The sequence below is a fragment of the Mya arenaria genome, chromosome 14 (assembly GCF_026914265.1).
Source record: "Mya arenaria isolate MELC-2E11 chromosome 14, ASM2691426v1".
Taxonomy (NCBI): Eukaryota; Metazoa; Mollusca; class Bivalvia; order Myida; family Myidae; genus Mya; species Mya arenaria.
Genome location: NC_069135.1, coordinates 42,301,516 through 42,322,114, shown reverse-complemented (window position 1 = coordinate 42,322,114; position 20,599 = coordinate 42,301,516). Strand labels below are relative to the sequence as shown.

At 34.5% G+C, this 20,599-nt stretch overlaps 1 protein-coding gene across 8 annotated transcripts in view; it reads left to right on the top strand.

Moving 5' to 3' along the window:
- Positions 1-16,297, top strand: part of LOC128217129 (plexin A3-like) — a 124,908-nt gene extending 108,611 nt beyond the window's left edge. For 7 of the 8 annotated variants that reach the window (XM_052924038.1, XM_052924031.1, XM_052924032.1 and 4 more), the window contains 13 exons: positions 648-707; positions 1,287-1,361; positions 2,098-2,164; positions 2,954-3,100; positions 3,498-3,645; positions 4,303-4,553; positions 5,258-5,341; positions 6,630-6,790; positions 7,194-7,341; positions 7,569-7,733; positions 8,914-8,955; positions 11,027-11,101; positions 12,877-16,297. In XM_052924038.1, the coding sequence (XP_052779998.1) occupies positions 648-707; positions 1,287-1,361; positions 2,098-2,164; positions 2,954-3,100; positions 3,498-3,645; positions 4,303-4,553; positions 5,258-5,341; positions 6,630-6,790; positions 7,194-7,341; positions 7,569-7,733; positions 8,914-8,955; positions 11,027-11,101; positions 12,877-12,993 (1,540 nt within the window). In that variant the 3' untranslated portion in view covers positions 12,994-16,297. The remainder of the gene's footprint in view (positions 1-647; positions 708-1,286; positions 1,362-2,097; positions 2,165-2,953; positions 3,101-3,497; positions 3,646-4,302; positions 4,554-5,257; positions 5,342-6,629; positions 6,791-7,193; positions 7,342-7,568; positions 7,734-8,913; positions 8,956-11,026; positions 11,102-12,876) is intronic. The other variant, XM_052924039.1, reaches the window with a different exon arrangement.
- Positions 16,298-20,599: the final 4,302 nt, after the last annotated feature.

Genomic DNA, 20,599 nt, shown 5'->3' with positions numbered 1-20,599 from the left:
CCAAGTTTATGACAGTTTTCGACAATTTTCTCTCTTTTTTCGCTATTTCATCATACGGAGTACAGCCCCTTTAAAGGAATTAGTGTTTTGAAGAAATATAACAATTCCAAATTTTACATGTAAGTTATATAATATGTTAAAAAATTCTTAAGATGCTTCTGAAATACAGACCTGGAATGTACTAACATTTTACCAACTTCTCTGCCACAAATATTTCCCTGAAAGTATTTGTTTACTAAATCTCTTGAAAAGGATTCTGAGTCGAATTGAATTCAATCTCTGTTAATTTTCTGATGGTTACAGATTGAAAAAAAATAATTTTAATTGGAATGATAAACTTTTTCTGCAAAATCCTATTTTAAACAAAATTGAAAGAGAAATAGATTTGCTTTAAACAAAATCTGTAAAATCCTAGTATTTGAAAAAATTAGAAGATAATTAGATTTGACTAAAATTTAAAAGTGCATAGTCGGCAAATGTTATATTCGACCCAAATATAACATATTATTTCTAGTGTTTATTCAGTTCGGCGTCAGAGTTATCATGCCAATAATTCATTTATCAATTTCCAACAAAACATGACACTACATATCGGAAATGCACGTCAAAATGTAAGAGAGTTAATGGCAAACCCTGTTTTATTTCAGAGTGAACGTGGCCTCGCTGCTAATGGTGATATACCAAGATAATTTAGAATATGCAACGGAGTAAGTCTTACAAGATTTTCCATGCTTTTCGTGCTTTCGTTATGGTAATTTTACGGATTTATTACATGCATTCATGCATTCTGAAAGTATTATCAGATTTTCGGTAGACTTTCTGGAAATTTTCTGACAAAATGAAATATATGGTGAATTTCATTAGATGAAGTTTTCCATAAATGTCATGCTTAAAATGGGTTAGATCTATGCTTGTCAAGAAAATAAAATGCCATTGTAGCATTTTGAATATCAGAAATCTATTTATACGCAGATAAGAATTCTATGAAAGAATTAAAAAAAAAAAATCCTGTTTATTGTGTCAAGTTAATGTCAGTGTTTTTTTCGGAAATGATTGAATATAAATCCTGTTGATATTAATTTGAAAGAGTGAAAGACTATACTATGTTATTCAAACAACTTTTCAAAACCTATTGAGATTTCAAAAAACATTTTTAATTTTTTTTAAAATATGACTTTTAACATATTGTTATAGCTTTTTAATTTATGCGATTCAACTGTAAGAGATCGAGGTCCTTCGGAATTCAACAATTTTTTTTTAATTTAACACTCTCCTTTGTATTTCAGAATTTTGAAGGCCTTATTGAATGAGTTAGTGGAGAAATCAGTATTAGGAAAGCACCCAAAGCTTATGCTTCGAAGGTACGTGTACATTTTAGTCACAGCTTGTAGTTCAATTTGATAACTTTTAAGAATTCTTGATTGTTACTTTACAGCTTAATATAATACCTAATAATAGGTTTAATAACACAATGTTAATTTGACAGTCTGTCTAATGTCCCAAGCTTTCTAAATTATAAAATCAGAAATTCCTAAATTGCCCTGCAATCGCACTAAGTCAGGAGATGAGAGCGCATTTATAACACTTAAATTTGCAATAGAAATTCAACTCCGGATAAGTTTTGTTTTTGCATTAATGATTAAGAATGTAGCACAAATATTATGTATGTACAAGTTAGGTTAGTTCATATTTTAGAAATTTAACAAATTTGTTCCATTAAGAAGCGCCAGTGAACTGCAGGAACTATAAAGAGTCTCTCACATTAGGCCAATAACCTGAATAGAGAACACAAAATACTTGCCTCTGATTGGTTTAGTTTAAACTTATTTATGTTATAACAGGTTATTACAACATTATATTAATCACTCTTATTGTGGTCTTGTGTTGTGGGGTTAACAGGAGTACCCAGAGAAAAGCCACTTGTCCGGCTTGGTGACCACAAACCAAACTCACATGCACCTAGGCCTGGAATTGAACCCAGGTCGCCTTGGTGAGAAGCGAGTGCGCTCACCACTGTGCTAACCGGACCTCTGATTTGCTTGATTGAATAGATGAACTATGTATTTGTACTATTAGAGTGTTCCATTGTTCTTTCAGGACAGAGTCAGTGGTGGAGAAGCTACTGACTAACTGGCTGTCCTTGTGCATGTATAAATACCTGCGGGTAAGAGCTATTTTTAGAATTATTTAACTTTGTAAGATTTCCCTGTAATAGAAATTGCCAAGTAACTGACCATGTGGCTGACCTTGACGTGTATAAATAACTGCTGGTTACTAGAAGGAGCTATTATTAGAATCATTTAACTAAACATTAAATGTAAAATATCCCTGTTGTAGAAATTGCAAAGGAACTTACCATGCAGCTGCCCGTGTATATGTAAATATACCTGAGAGTAAAAGCTTGGTTATTGTGTGAATTTATGGTGTTTGAAATATTTTAGAGCATAGAAATTGCAAGGTAGCTGCTGACCATGTTGCTGTCAGTGAACTTTTATGAATACTGAGGAGGTGGGGGGGGAGCTGTTTATAGAAAAAGCTTTCTGGGTGATCACAAATAAGCATACTCACTAGATAAACTTTACCTGGGAAAAACAGGATTTAGTCACACACATATATGTAAAAGTAACACAGTGTTACTTACTTACTGTGTTAAATTGTGCTATAAGGCTGCATGTGGAAAATAGTTCTGTCAACTGTCTGATTGGCAACGACTAGTTTTTTTGTTGTTGTTTAAGTTCACACTGGTACATGAAGTACACAAACATGTTCATATTCATATTTGTGTTTCTATTACCCAAGATGCAGCTGGTTCAAGTGTGTATGTGTTATACTGTGCCATCAAGCTGCACGTGGAAAATAGTTCTGTCAACTGTCTGATTGGCAACGCCCAGTTCACACTGAAATAAGTGATACACAATATATTCATATTTACATTTCTATTACATGTATCTAGGATACAGCTGGTTCAAGTCTGTACGTGTTATACCGTGCCATCAAGCTGCACGTGGAGAAGGGGCCGGTCGATTGTATGACGGGTGACGCGAGGTACACACTGTCTGAGGATAAACTCCTTCGAGATAAAGTGGATGCCAAGCTGCTGGTATGTTTTATAATTATGACGTCATTGGTGAAACTGAACTAGTAAAAAATGACGTTTTCAGTTTTTCGCTGAGAATTATGTTTTATTCGTAGAGAATGAACATTATGCCAAATCAGCCTGCTGTATATATTTATTTATAATTGTTGAAACCAATGGAGATAATTACTAGTCATCTGATAATCCTTGATGATTAAACGTAAATGGAGATGATTCAATATATTCTTTTGTTAAATAAAGTAGATAATTATTCAAGTGGTGTCATATTAATTAGTTAATAAATTAAAAAGTCATTTTAAACTACCTTCGAAAGATAATTGCTAATGCATTTTGAAACTTAATTCTTTTTCATTGGGTTCATAATTTATGGAATAAATTTTTATTCTATTTTTTCTTTCAGACACTGAATGTATTTTACGAGGGTGAGGTAACGCCATGTAAGGTTCTTAACTGTGATACGATTACGCAGGCCAAGGAGAAAATTATTGACCAGTTTTACAAAAACATTCCATTCTCCAACAGGCCGTGGGCATGTGACTTAGATCTGGGTAGGTTGTAGTAATTGCTTGTCATTTTTCCAAAAAAAATTAGGGGGGTATTGTTATAAACATGGTGTCAATGACCACAGCTCAATTTGTTTTTCAGGTCATTGAAATAAAACTTGGTATATATGTTGCCTGAGACAATAGAGGAAAGAACATGAAAGTGCAATATCTCTGGCTTGAATAATTGTTGAGTTATGCCCCTTGTTTTGACTGGAAAAACACAACAGACAAGCATTCATGTTTGTTCCAAGTATGGACAATTTTACACAAACCTTTCCCGCCAGTTTCAGTTTCAATCTCACAGAGACTTACTGTCTGTTACAGTTTCATTCAAACTGAGACTTGTAACTGCCAGTAATAGTCTCGTTCAAACTGAGACTTACTGCCAGAAACAGTCTTGTTCAAACTGAGTCTTACTGCCAGTAACAGTCTCGTTCAAACTGAGACTTACTGCCAGTAATAGTCTCGATCAAACTGATGTTTTTGATTTGTTGAAGGAACTTTGGTTACATATACATGTAGCGTCATTGACATGCTTATCTCATTTACTAAATATACCACCCACCCCCCTCCCATTAATATATAATAAAAAAAAAAAATATAAAATGATATTTTAAGAAAACTCGGCATGAAAACTAATATTTTACTTTCATTTCTCAGAGTGGAAGAAAGGTGGTATTCCTGTCACGCTACAGGACGACGACAATTCCACTATGAAATGGGAAGGGTGGAAAAAAATCAACACGTTACAACACTACCGCGTGTTTGATGGCTCAGAATGCGCTCTTATACGTCGATATCAGACGATAAAGTCACCAAATGGGTCATTGGATACATCGGTAGTGTCAGTTAACTCGTCGATGCCGATAATACGATCGGAGAGTGATTCGGGAACAAAGTTCTTTCATCTTGTAAGTGATTGTAATGTTCTTAAAAAGCAATTTAATTAGTAAAACCAATGAAAAACAATATCATATGTGGTAAAGTCAAGTGATACGTTATCATTTTAAAGGTTACTCTATTATAAACTCAAATATTTTTTAAATTCGCCAATTATTGAAATAGTTAAGGCCCTTTACATTTTTCATTTTAAACATTTATCTGCCAAAAAACTAATTTCAAAAGATCTGAATAAAATTAAATATATAAAGCAACATATTGTCTTCATTTTCCATCAATTTAATGCATGTTTCTAAATATTAGAGCTAAAAACAAAAACGTTTTTATTAGTAATGTCATAATTGTATGATCTGAAATATCAACTGATCTGACATTCTCAAAACTCTTCACAAAATCACTATTTTATTATTGAAATAATTTAAAAGAGAATTATTTTATGCAATTTCAACGATTAATGAAAAACTATGAATATTTATATATTTCAAAGTACTTTCAAAGTACTTTTTTGTTAAACCTTTGAATCCATGAGTCCTTACAGATTCTCAAAGTTTGTTCTTCTAGTTTTGTTACCATAAGAAATGTAATAAAATATTGCAGAACTCGAAAATTGATTTTTTTTTTTTCAAGATTATGAATGCTTGCAACACAGCTGATAACGCAGGGACTAACAATAAACATATCAGTTTTTTTACTATTCTTTTATTTGATTCAACAGGTGAAGCATGACGAGATACAGAGTAAAGAGGGTGGGGTAAAAATGGTTCCTGAGGTCTTTCTGCCCCGACTTCTCGCTACAAAGGTATGTTCATGTAGTCACTGTCGTTGTTACTGTAAGTGCCTGTGGGGTGGGGGGGGGGGATAAAAACGGTTCCGGAGGTCTTTCTGCAATTAGGGCTTTCTGCCCCAACTTCTCGCTACAATGATAAAGGAATGATATTGAAGTACAATGAAATCGGTTGATCAGTCACTTTCATTACTTGCTATGATTTTTTATGTCTCCCCCTCTCTGGGGGAGACATATTGTTTTTGCCCTGTCCGGTAGTCCGTCAGTCCTTCAGTCCGTCCGTACGTCACACTTCGTTTCCGATCGATAACTGGAAAACCGCATGACCTAGGATCACCAAACTTGGTAGGGAGGTTGGTCGTGAGGTGTAGAGGATCCCTATTGTTTTTGGGGTCACTAGGTCAAAGGTCAAGGTCGCGGCGACCCCCAATATAAAAAACATTTCTGCTCAAAATCTTGAGAACGGTTTGACCTAGGTTCACCAAACTTGGTAGGGAGGTTGGTCATGAGGTGTAGAAGATCCCTATTGTTTTTGGGGTCACTAGGTCAAAGGTCAAGGTCGCGGCGACCCCCAATATAAAAAACATTTCCGCTCAATATCTTGACAACGGTTTGACCTAGGTTCACCAAACTTGGTAGGGAGGTTGGTCATGAGGTGTAGAAGATCCCTATTGTTTTTGGGGTCACTAGGTCAAAGGTCAAGGTCGCGGCGACCCCCAATGTAAAAAACATTTCCGCTCAATATCTTGAGAATGGTTTGACCTAGGTTCACCAAACTTGGTAGGGAGGTTGATCATGAGGTTTAGAAAACTCCTATATTTTGGGGGGTCACAAGGTCAAAGGTCAACGTCGCTGTGACCTCTAATGTAAAAAAATATTTCCGTGCAATATCAGGAGAATGCTTTGATCTAGGTTCACCAAACTTCATGTCCATCATTTATTTTTTCTCAGCTACGACCACACAATAGGGGAGACAAGCGCTTTTTCAAAAAAGCAATCTCTAGTTAGGTTATTTATGATTTTTTTAACAATGCATAAGTTGCCAAATAAATTGAGCTTGCCTAACAATACCTATATATGTTTGCTGACTGTGTATTGGCAGTATTTGTTTATTGAACTTCGATGCAATTGTGTAGTGTGATTATAATTTGTTTGCTTTGAATTAAAGAATAGATAAAAAAGTCGGAATACTTAGTGTAAAATTTTTAAGTTTAGACACTGACTTTTAAACAGTCATAATTATTCTTATGATACGCTACCAATTGCTAGGGAAATATTTAAAATATTGCTGTTCTGATTTCAGGGAACCTTACAGAAGTTCATGGACGACTTTTTCCACAATATCTTATCTGTGAGTTCAACAATGCCGCCGGCTATCAAGTACCTGTTTGATTATCTGGACAACGCTGCAATCAAGTATGGGATACACGATCCCGATATTCTGCATACTTGGAAGTGTAATAGGTATTGACCAAAGTTATAAATTTGTTAATAAAGGATTGACCACATTTTTACTTGTGTTTATGCTGTCTGAACACAGTAGGGCATGCGAGCAAAATCCATTAATCGTGTTTGGGCTTCTTGGTTATTTGCTCACTGTTCCTACTGAGTTCATACAGCATAAACACTAGAAAAAGGGAACAATGATAATATTAACATTTTAAATAATTCATTATGATTAAAAATTAGCAGTATCTTCTAAAATTGAGTATTTTTTTTAAATAGGGCCCATAACTCTTGATGTAATAATTGTTGAGTTATGCCCCTTTTTTGACAGAAAAAAGGACAGACGAGATGAGTGTTGTTGTTCGCTCCATGTCACGAGTTTGTGTTTCGATTTCACTATAGTTTTCCTCCTTTTTTACAGCCTTCCCCTGCGGTTCTGGGTGAATATAATCAAGAACCCTGATTTTGTGTTCGACATTCACAAGCCTGTGATCGTGGACTCCTGTCTGTCTGTAGTCGCCCAGACTTTTATGGACAGCTGTTCGACGTCTGAACATAGACTTGGCAAGGTGGGAAAACTGATTTTTATATAGTTAAGCAGTTCAATTTGTGTAGGTTAGGTTCAGAAACAGTATTCAATGGCTTTTAATAGTGCGGTTAATCTTATTTGCCAAATTTTATATCAAAGAAGTAATATTACTGTAATTTCTCAATTATGCTGACATTTATACTTTTAAAGGTTCATAAAGTAATCTTACTCAAATTTAACTTTGTGATACAATCTGTTTCATGACAGGACTCGCCATCCAATAAGCTGTTATTTGCAAAGGACATTCCTAACTACCGGAAACTGGTGGACCGATTTTACCGAGAAGTGCATGAGTTACCTGGTGTCGCGGAAAAAGAGATGACGTCATATTTAACATCTGTGTCGCAGGTCTGCCACGATAACTACTTCATTGTGAGTACAGCCGTTTTAAAGGCCAAGAAAAAATGTTCACGATTCTCATCCCTGTCCATAATACCCGGGCCTAATCATTATCATTTGACAAAAATTTGCCTTGGTTAGATAGGGTCAAAATCATCTTCGTGTATTTAAACATACCTCGTAGTTTTCATATTTTTTTTTAAAAATCTTCCCTACTGAAACCATCTTTTTCGAAAAATTTAGGTGAGAATCTAAAAGTATTTTTCTTTGGCCTTTTTTATACATTTATGGTACAATATTGTAAAACCATGTTTAGTATGAATTCCTTCATCTAACACTGTGTTTTTTCCATGGACCATTAAAAAGATTATATCCATTTTGAAAATCTGATGGCAAATAATTTTTTCTAATGCTTTGACTTGGTGCTTGGACTTTCTGACAGTTGTTTTGTTCATTAATTCTTTTGGAAAGGTGGTGGTGGTGTGTAAGCTTATTTATACTCACACTCAGGCAACATTTGGTTAGAGCCTGATAAGAGTGTTAGTCATTTTAGGTTTTTGGAGCAAAGTGCTCAGACAGAATGTAACCCTGGTTAAAGCTACCTTGGTTCTTTAACGTGCACCAGTGTATAGCACTGTCACTTGTGACCACCATTTAGTGTCCCGCCTGGAAGATGATTAGTATTTTTTTTAGTGAAGTGTCTGGGAATCGAACCTGTGATCCCTTGATTGATAGTCAAGTGTGTTACCACTAGAACACGGAACCACCTTAGGGGAAAGCTTTCAGCTTACTTGTTGCTATATTTAACAGATTGGTGTTTTCTAACAGCTTTTTCAAAACAATTTTACTTGGTGTGAGCTAATCAACCAATCAAACATCTTCTCAGACAATCCTTATAATATGCCTCAACCATTCACATGGAAGTAGAATTTAACAGTCTCAAACACTCGTATTAAACCATAAGTCAATGAAGTCTAGATTGCTTAAATTCTAAGAGCATTTATTTTTCAAAAATATACATGGTTGCAAAACTTGCCAAATAATTCAATTTTCAGGTGATTTGTGAAAAAAATGACCGTGTAGAATTAAAACAATCTATAATGTATACGCCATAATGAACATAACAGTATTGGCCTTGGCCTTCTACCTTTAATTATTAATTATGTCGGTTCCATTTGAAAGATTATAATAATAGTACCAATTTGATTGACAGCAAAATGATGATGTTCCGGAGACCAATAAACCAATCAAACTGGTAATGATCGAATGACCTTGACCTTTGACCTTTATGCACCCTAACATGTACTTGCATGAAATAATGATAGAAAATAGACTCACTGTGAGGATGCCAGATGAACATGTAGAAGAAGTACACATGAGGCCAAATTCCATTGCATAATATGTCCAAAAGTTTACCTTTTGATCAAATAATGTATTGATGCTTACTAACCAAATTCATACATATATTTTAGAAATTTTAACATACTATCACATGGGGCCAATTCTTCAGAACTGTGTTAAAGCTGCTATCTTACAAATTTACTGTTCTGAAAACTTTTTAATTTTTTGTCTTGAAATCAGAGCCAATTTTTTGATTGACATAAGACTGCTGTCAAAAGATCACGTAGAAGATTTTCATGTTTACATTCCAAAATTGATGTTTTATGGCTTAAAGGGTTACTATCACTTTAAGAAAAAAATGATTTGGTAGTTCACCAAACAGTTGAGATCTGTTTTATTGAGAGTTATCATATATGACTGAATTGAAGGGATTGAAAGACGCCAAAATCGGCTGATTTTGAGACCAATTTTTTTTTTAAATGTCAAAATGGTCAATTTGAAAGAGTGCAGTTTTAAAGTTAACAATATTGTTAACTGCATTGTTGATGAAATATTGAATGTTATATTTCTTTCATATTTGTAAATAAACATGTACAGCTTAAAAAATTGTCTTAAAGCTGCACTCTCACAGATCAACCATTTTGATAACTTTTAAAAAAAAGATCTTAACATGAACCAATTTTTGCTTACTATATCTGGAAACCAGTGATATAATATTTTGCAAAATATCAGATCACAGCTTTTAACATTTACGTTCGAAAAAGAAAAAGTTACTAACCCTTTAAGTTAATTGAGTTTTTCGGCATAAAACATCAATTTTCGGAGGTAAATATGGAAAGCTGCGATCTGATTTTTTGTCAGCAGACTTATATCACTAATTCTCAGACATTTATGCAAACATTTGCTCATTTTAAAACAAAAAATAAAAAAAGTTGTCAAAACGGTCCATCTGTGAGAGTGCAGCTTTTATCCTTGTAAGAAATACAGCAGACCCAAAATAATGTGTCTGCGATAAGTCCTGAGCAGTCAAGATTTCAGGGGTGACAACTATTTCGATAACAAATACCAACTTGTATTGAGTTCTGTCCAATTGGCCAATGATTTTGCAAATAGAAGGCAACCCAGCTATATTAATCTTTCTTAATATACCATGTAGCATGACAGTCTTCCTTCTAACCGTCCTTCATTCTTGCAATAATATCAAAAACACAACTTTCCTGTATAACCCACTCGATCTGCTCCATTTCTGACTTGAAATGCAAGTAGGTAGTTTACTGATGTCAAAAAATGTAATGTACAATGTAGTGTTTTGGCAAAATTGTAATTATTCCAAACAATGATCATAATAATCTCCATTTTATATTACTGCAAAGAAAGATTTTTTATTTTATGATCAGCTGTAATGAGACTACTGTTGATAATATTCTTGTTTAATGAGATTTTCAGTCGTATTTGATCTGATCTTTGCAAAGCAGACCTGACACAAGACTTGAAAATATCTTTTAATGATGAAAATACTTTAAAAAAATAAGCAAGTAAAGATTCCTAAAGACCTTTGACATTTTTTGAATAATGCAATTTAATACAAAATCTTTCATTACAATTTGAAATTCAAAGATCACTACAAAGATGTATCTGGTGATATACTAGTTTTGGAAACATGAAAATCATATCATAATTAAAATGGAAATAACATTAGTTATTTTCCAAGAACTGTTTATTCAGGGTTCATATGAACTATACATTAAATTTTTACTGTATTAAGAAAATAATAACACTTTTATTCTTAACTTAAACAAATAAGGTTTCTTTGATATGTTCAGGGTTTTTTTTTTTAAATTAACATTTATGTTGATGATTAGAAGAAATGTTTCTTTCATTTCTGTTAATGCATTATTCATTCTTATTTTAAAATATGGAGAAATAAATCTTTGATATATTCCTATTTTTAAATTTAAGAAAACTTTTTTCTTTGATACTTCCAGGCGTATCCAGGCAAAGTCTACAAATCAAGTGCATTAAAGGAGCTGTACACCTATGTCCACAAATACAGTAACGAGGTAAGAGCTATATACCACAAATACAGTAACGAGGTTAAAGCTATACACCTATGTCCACAAATACAGTTACGAGCTATACACCTATGTCCACAAATACAGTTATGAGCTATACACCTATGTCCACAAATACAGTAATGAGGTAAGAGCTATATACCACAAATACAGTAACGAGGTAAGAGCTATACACCTATGTCCACAAACACAGTAATGAGGTAAGAGCTATACACCTTTGTCCACAAATACAGTAACGAGGTAAGAGCTATACACCTATGTCCACAAATACAGTAACAAGGTACGAGCTGTACACCTATGTCCACAAATACAGTAACGAGGTAAGAGCTATATACCACAAATACAGTAACGAGGTTAAAGCTATACACCTATGTCCACAAATACAGTTACGAGCTATACACCTATGTCCACAAATACAGTAACGAGCTATACACCTATGTCCACAAATACAGTAACAAGGTACGAGTTGTACACCTATGTCCACAAATACAGTAACGAGGTAAGAGCTATATACCACAAATACAGTAACGAGGTAAGAGCTATACACCTATGTCCACAAACACAGTAATGAGGTAAGAGCTATACACCTATGTCCACAAATACAGTAACGAGGTAAGAGCTATACACCTATGTCCACAAATACAGTAACGAGGTAAGAGCTATACACCTATGTCCACAAATACAGTTACGAGCTATACACCTATGTCCACAAATACAGTAACAAGGTACGAGCTATACACCTATCTCCACAAACACAGTAACGAGGTAAGAGCTATATACCACAAATACAGTAACGAGGTTAGAGCTATACACCTATGTCCACAAACACAGTAACGAGCTATACATTTTTGTCCACAAATACAGTAACAAGGTACGAGCTATACACCTATGTCCACAAATACAGTTACAAGCTATACACGTATGTCCACAAATACAGTAACAAGGTATGAGCTATACACCTATGTCCACAAATACAGTAACAAGCTATACACCTATGTCCACAAATACAGTAACAAGCTATACACCTATGTCCACAAATACAGTAACAAGCTATACACCTATGTCCACAAATACAGTAACAAGCTATACACTTATGTCCACAAATACAGTTACAAGCTATACACGTATGTCCACAAATACAGTAACAAGGTATGAGCTATACACCTATGTCCACAAATACAGTAACAAGCTATACACCTATGTCCACAAATACAGTAACAAGCTATACACCTATGTCCACAAATACAGTTACAAGCTATACACCTATGTCCACAAATACAGTAACAAGCTATACACTTATGTCCACAAATACAGTAACAAGCTATACACCTATGTCCACAAATACAGTAACAAGCTATACACCTATGTCCACAAATACAGTTACGAGCTATACACCTATGTCCACAAATACTGTTATGAGCTATACACCTATGTCCACAAAAACAGTTACAAGCTATACACCTATGTCAACAAATACAGTAACAAGGTAATCAAAATACAATTTTGTCAACAGATACATTAATGAGTTGAGAGCCCCATCTGCATATGCATTGAGATAACATACACCAATTTTCCAGTACATTGACCAAAATGCCCACATGTGCTTGTTTTGTCAAGCCAATGACAATGAAAGATTCTTCAAATTTTCCATTGCTTTATTACATCTGTTTTGGAAAAAGACCCATGAGAGTGGTTTTTATAGAGCAGATTTTCGCTGTTCAATATAACAAAGCTTGCCATTTAAATTTTGTCTCTATTTTTAGTTACTGGAGGTGCTAGACACAGACCCAGTGAGTGCCCGAATGCAGCTGGGCGCTAAACTGGGAACCGTGATTACCGCAATGGAGGGGCCTTTAGCCGGCAGACAGGCATTTTTGTAGCATCAACATCTAACTTGACAGATTCAATGATTTGTTGATGGATTTTTTTTCTTATTAACAATCTTCTATTGAGATGGAATTTAAAGTGCTTGTGTTAACAGTTGAATTAGCACCATAAGTTATGGATTAATTTCAGAGAAAATGCATGCTTGAGACGGTGTCAGGACACTGTTCGCATCTAAAAGACATTATTTGAGGGAAATATAGAGTTATGATGACACTACATTTCTTTCATACTAATGACACATTTCAATGGAAATATCATGTGAGTGTCACATTTCAATGGATGTAGCATGCTTATGACACATTTTAATGGAAATACCATGCTTATGGCACATTTCAGTGAAAATACCATGCTTATGATACATTTCAATGGAAATACCATGATAGTGACACATTTCAATTGAAATACCATGCCTTGGGCTCAGTTTCATTGGAAAAAACCATGTTACGGTAGTTGCTTGTATTTTAGTGGAAATACCATGAAAAAAACCAGGTAGTGGGAATAGCGTGCTCAAGGCACTGTTACGATACTGTCAGCTTCTTAAAGACATAATTTGGGTGAAATATTAACACTGCATGTATTTCAGTGGAACTACAGGATAATGGTACCAAAGCACTTTATTTAAGAGATATTATTTGCTATGAGTGTGTTCATTTTGATCTAGCTCTAAAGAGGAGCGCTTGTATGTAAATATTTAGTTATATTGCTTTAAAAAGCAAAGCACATTACAATTTGTGATATGATAAGATTAGTCCCAGGTAACAGACTGCTATTAATTGTGTTACTATAAGATGTATGTGTGGTTGCTGTAAGAGAAATTATATTTAACTGTTTGGTGAAAATGCGGAACTCTATAATTAAGCAACATAAACAGACAGTGTAATAACACTGCAAGATCATGTTTTGATGATTTAAGTGGATTTAATTTCTTGATATTTTGTCATTATAAATTTTTGAAAATTTGCTGAAACATTTATTATATTCCTTTTCAAATGTAAAAAGTTAAGTAACAGAATAAATAGTTTCATTAGTTTAAAAAAAAAAAGTTTTAAAGTTGCATTCAGGTTGTTGATATAAGATTTGAGATTTGAACTAAATACCAGTAAAGAATATTTCTTAAGTGCTTGCCATTATAATATTAGAGTGGCGATTTTATCTTACAGCCATTATAAGCGTTCACTGTATGGTTTATTGGCATAACGAAAAAAGAGATTGTTTAGTTTCGTATTTTTTAGATGTGAATGTTTACATTGTACTTAATACAGTACAATATGAAAAGAAACTGATTGCATTCATTAATGTATTGTTGTATGTTATGACAAAAATACATGTGTATTAGTTTAATAAGAAATCATATTAATTCCCTTAAAACGGTTTGAAAACTGATTCTTCAAAATCTCCTTATTGAATCTTTGAAATGCACAACTTTGTTCTTTTTGTGTTACATTTGTGCTATGATATTCATTTGTATTACTTTTGTATCATGAATTGTGATTCTGATTTTTTTATTGATTTTTTTTTTGTGCCAAGAGATTTAATTTGCTAAACACAATCAAAATAATGAAATGCAATCAAAAGTAACGAGAAATGTTTTAGTAATTTTATCCTGTGTGCATTATGTCATTTTTTGTGGCTGCTTTATTTCGAAGATCTTGAAATAATTAAAATAGTGAAAACTTGCTGAATTGAAATATGGTAAACCATCCATTTTGGAAAGAAAAATATTTAATGTCTAACTGAATATCATATGGATAATCATACCATTAAATTAACACAGAATATCATATAGATAGCCATTAACCATTAATATAACACAGAATATCGTATAGATAACCATTAACCATTAATCAAACACAGAATATTATATGGATAATTATACCATTAATTAAACACTGAATATCATATTGATAACCATTAACCATTAATTAAACACAGAATATTATATAGATGTACCATACCATTAATAAAACACAGAATATCATATGGATAATCATACCATTAATTAAACACAGAATATCATATGGATAACCATACCATTAATAAAACACAGAATATCATATGGATAACCATACCATTAATGAAACAAGATATCATGTTGATAATCATACCATAAGTATACACAGAATGTCATATAGATGTACCATAATTAAAACACAGAATATCATATAGATAACCATACCATAAATTAAACACAGAATATCATATGGATTATCGTACCATAAGTAAACACAGAATATCATATAGATAGTGGTACCAGTGCCAGAATGTTAATTCATGCTATAAAATATTAGTTATATATATATCCTGCTTTATATTTTTATATCTTTGAACATGATTTACTGTCATGTAATATTTCAGTTTAACTCCAAAGTGATTTTTATTTGAAACATTTTGATGCATCATTGTTTGCTTAAGGTTTGTTTGAATATGCAAAATGTTTGTGTAAATTGATTATGGAACTATTTAATATTCCACATGTTGTACATGTATTAATTCATAAACAATGATTACATGTATAAATGGATGTTTTCAGGTGTTCAAAAGTCTTTAAAAGGCGCAAGTAAATGTGGGATTGTTATGTTGTAAAGCAAGCGATGCTAAGGGTAAAATATTGTAATCTTTAACTGTCATGTTTTGTACATATAACAAGTTTTAGCTCGGCAGAATTTTGAAGTAAACAAGATGAGTTTACAATTGGTATAGATTTGGTGTTGTCTGCAGAGTCTTCGGCATTTTCTTAAAACTTTGCTAGAACTCAAGATATTCAAATAAAACTTGGTACACAAGTTGACAGAGACGAGACAAACATTTACAGAAAGGCCCATAACTCTGGATTCAATAAGTGTTGAACTACAGGTATTTTGAGTGGGGGGGGGGGGGATAGCCAATGAGCATTTGCATTTGGTTCAACTAGAACAGACTAGCGTTGTCTTTTGCTCCAACTCTTGTTTATTATCAAGATATTACTGTAGTGCAGTGCATCATATTATTTTTATGTTGTTCATATTTATGTGCAATTTTTACCCTTTGTCAAAATTATTTTCATGTCATGTTTGTATAAATTTACTAGAATTTATTGGTATTGAATGGCAATTATTTATTTAATCAATTCATGTTTTGTAAATGTTAACGTCATGGGGGAAAATGAGCTGAACTAATGTTGTACATATTTAAAGGTGTGTAATACTGTCTTTCTACTTGTATATAGAAATGGTATGACTGCTCATTTTCTGTTATGTTCAATGTTATCATTGAAGATATGCACATCATGCAAACTATGATTAAAACTTAATAATATAACTGGCTTAAGTTATTATTTTAGCATCAAAGATTGCATATATTTTGTTTCCATGGTAATACTCATAATTGTACCCCTCCTGACATGAAGTTTAAAGCGGGTGTATTGGAGTCACCCTGTGGTCGAGCAGTCAGTCCATTGCAGCGTTCCTTGTTCGGAGCATAACTTTAAAACCACTGAAATGAATTCAATTGAACTTCATACAATGAAAGAGCATAATAACTCTAATTTAGATAATACAGAGTTATTTCCCTTAGTTACTTTTTCTTGTACGCATCATGACTTGAATATTACCAGATCGAAACTTCATACAATGGTTAAGCACAATAAGAAAAGTTGAATGTTCAAGAACCAAAACTCTATCCGCAGCATTTTCATTGTTAGGTGGGATTTCAAAATGTTTCAATGCCATGAGGGCAGCGTTAAGGTAATTATTCACATTAAGTTTACTAGAATTCGTTTCTAGAATCCATGGTAACGGACCCATGTTACGTCTCATATTGTGATTGGACGTCTGCCCGTCCATCAGTCAGTCCACAAGATTACCAATCAATAACTTGTGACACTTAGGGCTAGTGACCTCAATCTTGATAGACTGGATGGTCATGGCCAGAAGATAAATGTTTTAAGGTCAATGGGTCAAAGGTTAAGGTCATGGTGACATTGAGCTTGTCCATGACCAGTAGATGAACCTTATTGATTTTGAGGTCAGTGGGTCATAGATCAAGGTTTATGAGAGCTTGAGCTGAAATTCTGTTTCCGATCAATAGGTTACTTGATAATGCTGGAGCACAGGGACCTCAAACTTGTTAAACAGTCTTGTTGGTCATGACCAGCATACGAAACCTATCCATTTTAAGGTCAGTGGGTCAACGGTCAAGTTGTTTTGACCTTAAGCTGAGAATCCATGTCCATCAATAACCAAAGAAAGTCGGGGGCACAGTGACTTTAAACTTGGTAGGAAGAGTTGCAAGACTAGAAAATAAAACCCTTTTTAGTTTCAGGGTAGTGGGTGAAAGGTTAAGGTTGTGTTGACAGTGAGCCGAAAAATCCGTTTCCGGTCAAGAACTGAATAACACCTTGGACCACGGAAGGTTGAACACTACCAGCGGATGAACCCTAATAATGTTGTGGTCATTCCGTTGAATGTCAAGGTCGAGGTTGTCTTGAGATGAAAGTCCGTTTTCAATTGAAAAACCCTTGGGCCCGTGAATCGCAAACATGTCGACAGGTTAATCATGGCCAGCAGATGAACCCTTTTGAATTTGAGATACGTGTGAAAAATGTCAACATCGTGGTGATCTTGAGCTGAAAATCTATTTCCGAATAATTAATGAAGAACGCTGGCCTCAAAAGTAGGCGGGCTGATCGTAGCCAGCAGATAAACCCTAACGATTTGAGGTCAGTGGATCAAAGGCCAAGGTTGTTACTACCTGTTAATTGTATTTGTCGTATTCATGGTATTGCCCATGTTTTGGTTTTAGCGAGAGTGCAGCCTTAAAGATAATGGTTAAATATGAGAATAATTTAAACAGGAAATGAGTCGTTCAATTTTTAAGCTACAAATGCAGCGTGTTACTAGGCAAATTGTGGACAGACAAATGATCATAATATGAAGTACAAACTACATATACTAGGCTGAACATTTAGTAACCACCGCCGACTGGTTGCCACCCCAATAAACACAGTAGAAATACTATAAGCTTGAACTGACCATAAAGTAACTTCCGCCATAGAGGCAAATATGTCTGAGTTGAATATACAGTGATCTCTGCCGACCGGTTGTCGCCCTTATAAACACACAATAGAGACATAATAGGCCTGAACTTAACTTACAGTGACCTCCGCCTGATGGTTTTCGCATAGATAAACACACAATAGGGACATAAGAGGCCTGAGCTGAACATACAGTGACCTCCGCCTTCTGGTTGTCGCATAGATAAACACACACTAAGGACATGATAGGCCTGAACTGACCATACAGTGACCTTCGCCTGCTGGTTGTCGCCCTTATAAACACACAATAAGGACATAATAGGCTTGAACTGACCATACAGTGACCTCCGCCTGATGGTTGTCGCATAGATAAACACACAATAAGGACATGATAGGCCTGAACTGACCATACCGTGACCTCCGCCGACCGGTTGTCGCCCTTATAAACACACAATAGGGACATAGGCTTGAATTTAACTTACAGTGACATCTGCCTGATGATTGTTGCATTAATTAACACAGTGTAGGGACATAACATACATGAACCGAACATATAGTATGTATGTATTTCTTTAGACCTTGCGATCAAGGATAACCCGTGAAAGTGCAAGCACTTATTTCCAACGGGGTCCTTTGTTTTTGCTGAAGGAACAGCACGCTGAAGAGACAGTGGTGGGATACAAGGAAGTCCGGGTGCGAGACCCTAGCTCTTTTTCGAAGAGACCCCTTGGTTCTTTTACGTGCTCGGTGTAAAGCACCGATACACGGGGTACAACTTTCCTGGGTTAAACCAGTACTGAGTACACCACTTTTCCAAGCACTACCCTTTAAATGCCAAGCGCCAGGCAAGGGAGCTACTTGTACCAACTTTTAACGTCTTTTGGTATGACGCGGCCAGGGATCGAACCCACGACCTCCCGCTCCGTAGGCGGACGCTTATCCACTAGGCCACGGAGACGGTCTTTTTAGTAACCCCCGCCTTCTGGTTGTCACCCTATTTATCACGCAATGTATACAAACTAGGCATGAGCTGAACATATAGTGACCTCCGCCTTCTTATTGTCGCCCTAGTTATCACACGTTACACGACTATACCCCAGCAGAGTTATAAAAAAGCGTTTTCTTACGCTTGTAAGCGGACCGTGCAGGAGAATTTCGAGTAATCCCACTAGCCGATACATTGTACTTAGAAAAGCCACGATAATAATCTAATGTCTATCTTTCGGAAAAATATTTCTATTTATCTACATGTATTTATTAATCTGTATATATGTATTTATTAATAAATTTATTTGCTCACTAATATATGCAATACACTAATCGTCAGATACAGTTACTCGTTTTTTTCCTCAAAAGTGTCCTCTTACCGCCTCGGACAAAATTGGTGTTCGTTCTATCGAAACGGCTTCTTACGTCTGTAAGAGGACACTTTTGAAGAAAAACTTGTACTGTATATATTACGTAGATACAAACTAGGCATGTGCTGAACATATAGTAACCTCCGCCTACTGGTTGCCGCCCTAGTAACATACACAATAGAGGCTTGAGCTAAACATATGCATGTATATTTAACAGGGTTCTCAAAAACAAACTGCTGGCGGGAACAATGGACGGTTCAATTTGCTTTTTAGCCGGTTAGATTAAGATTACGGTAAGGTATATATTACATAAAGTATCAAACTGTCTTAAAGATTGATTTATTTGATTAAAGAGATCAATGACTGTTTTGCAAGCCGAAATGAAAAATAAGGCGTACCTAAAATAGACATTTAGCTAAATTCAAATTGAGTTTAAGGAGTCGTCAACAATGAGTTTATGTAATGTTTAAAGTAAATTAACTCGATGTTTAACTATATTTAAATGATTTAATGCTGCCGTAAACATTACCATTGTGCATGTTAGATTATCGTAAAATGGAAATCACTTAAATTTAAATGAAAGAAGGTGTCGTTAATATTGAGTGTGTGCAAAGTTAAATGTGAAGGAGATTGTTTTTTATTTAGTTGAAGTTTACTTTTTAGCTGTTTTTTTTTTCAGCTGCAAAGGTTAAGTAAACTTAACCTAAATTTCAAATCTATAAACTCATTAAACGTTACTCAATGCCATTGCACTCAAAGTATTCTGTAATTGTTATCAGATATCAAAACGTAGCATTCGATATTTCATCTGGACAAACACATACCGGATACAAAATACCGGATCTAACTTGCGAGTTTATGTTAGATATGCGATAATATAGCATAAACAAAATATTAGTAGCTTAATGAAAACGTGTTCATATAAAATGTTCACCTAAACACAACAGGACGAGGACAATAGTGGTTACTCTAACGTTTGAACAACTTGTACCAACATGGAATTAACCTACATTAAGTCAGTGATTTGGATTTTGCTATCCCTTATTGTCCTTTCTCAAGCATTCGAGAGTTCAACGACCTGCACTTCCCACCAGAAAACATGTGAAATCAAAGGACAAACCATGATATGCAACAATATGATACCTACAAACCTTACACAAGGATGTACTTCACTAACTATAAAGTGCTTGTTGGAGAATACAGCTATTGAAAAACGTATTTTCGATGATC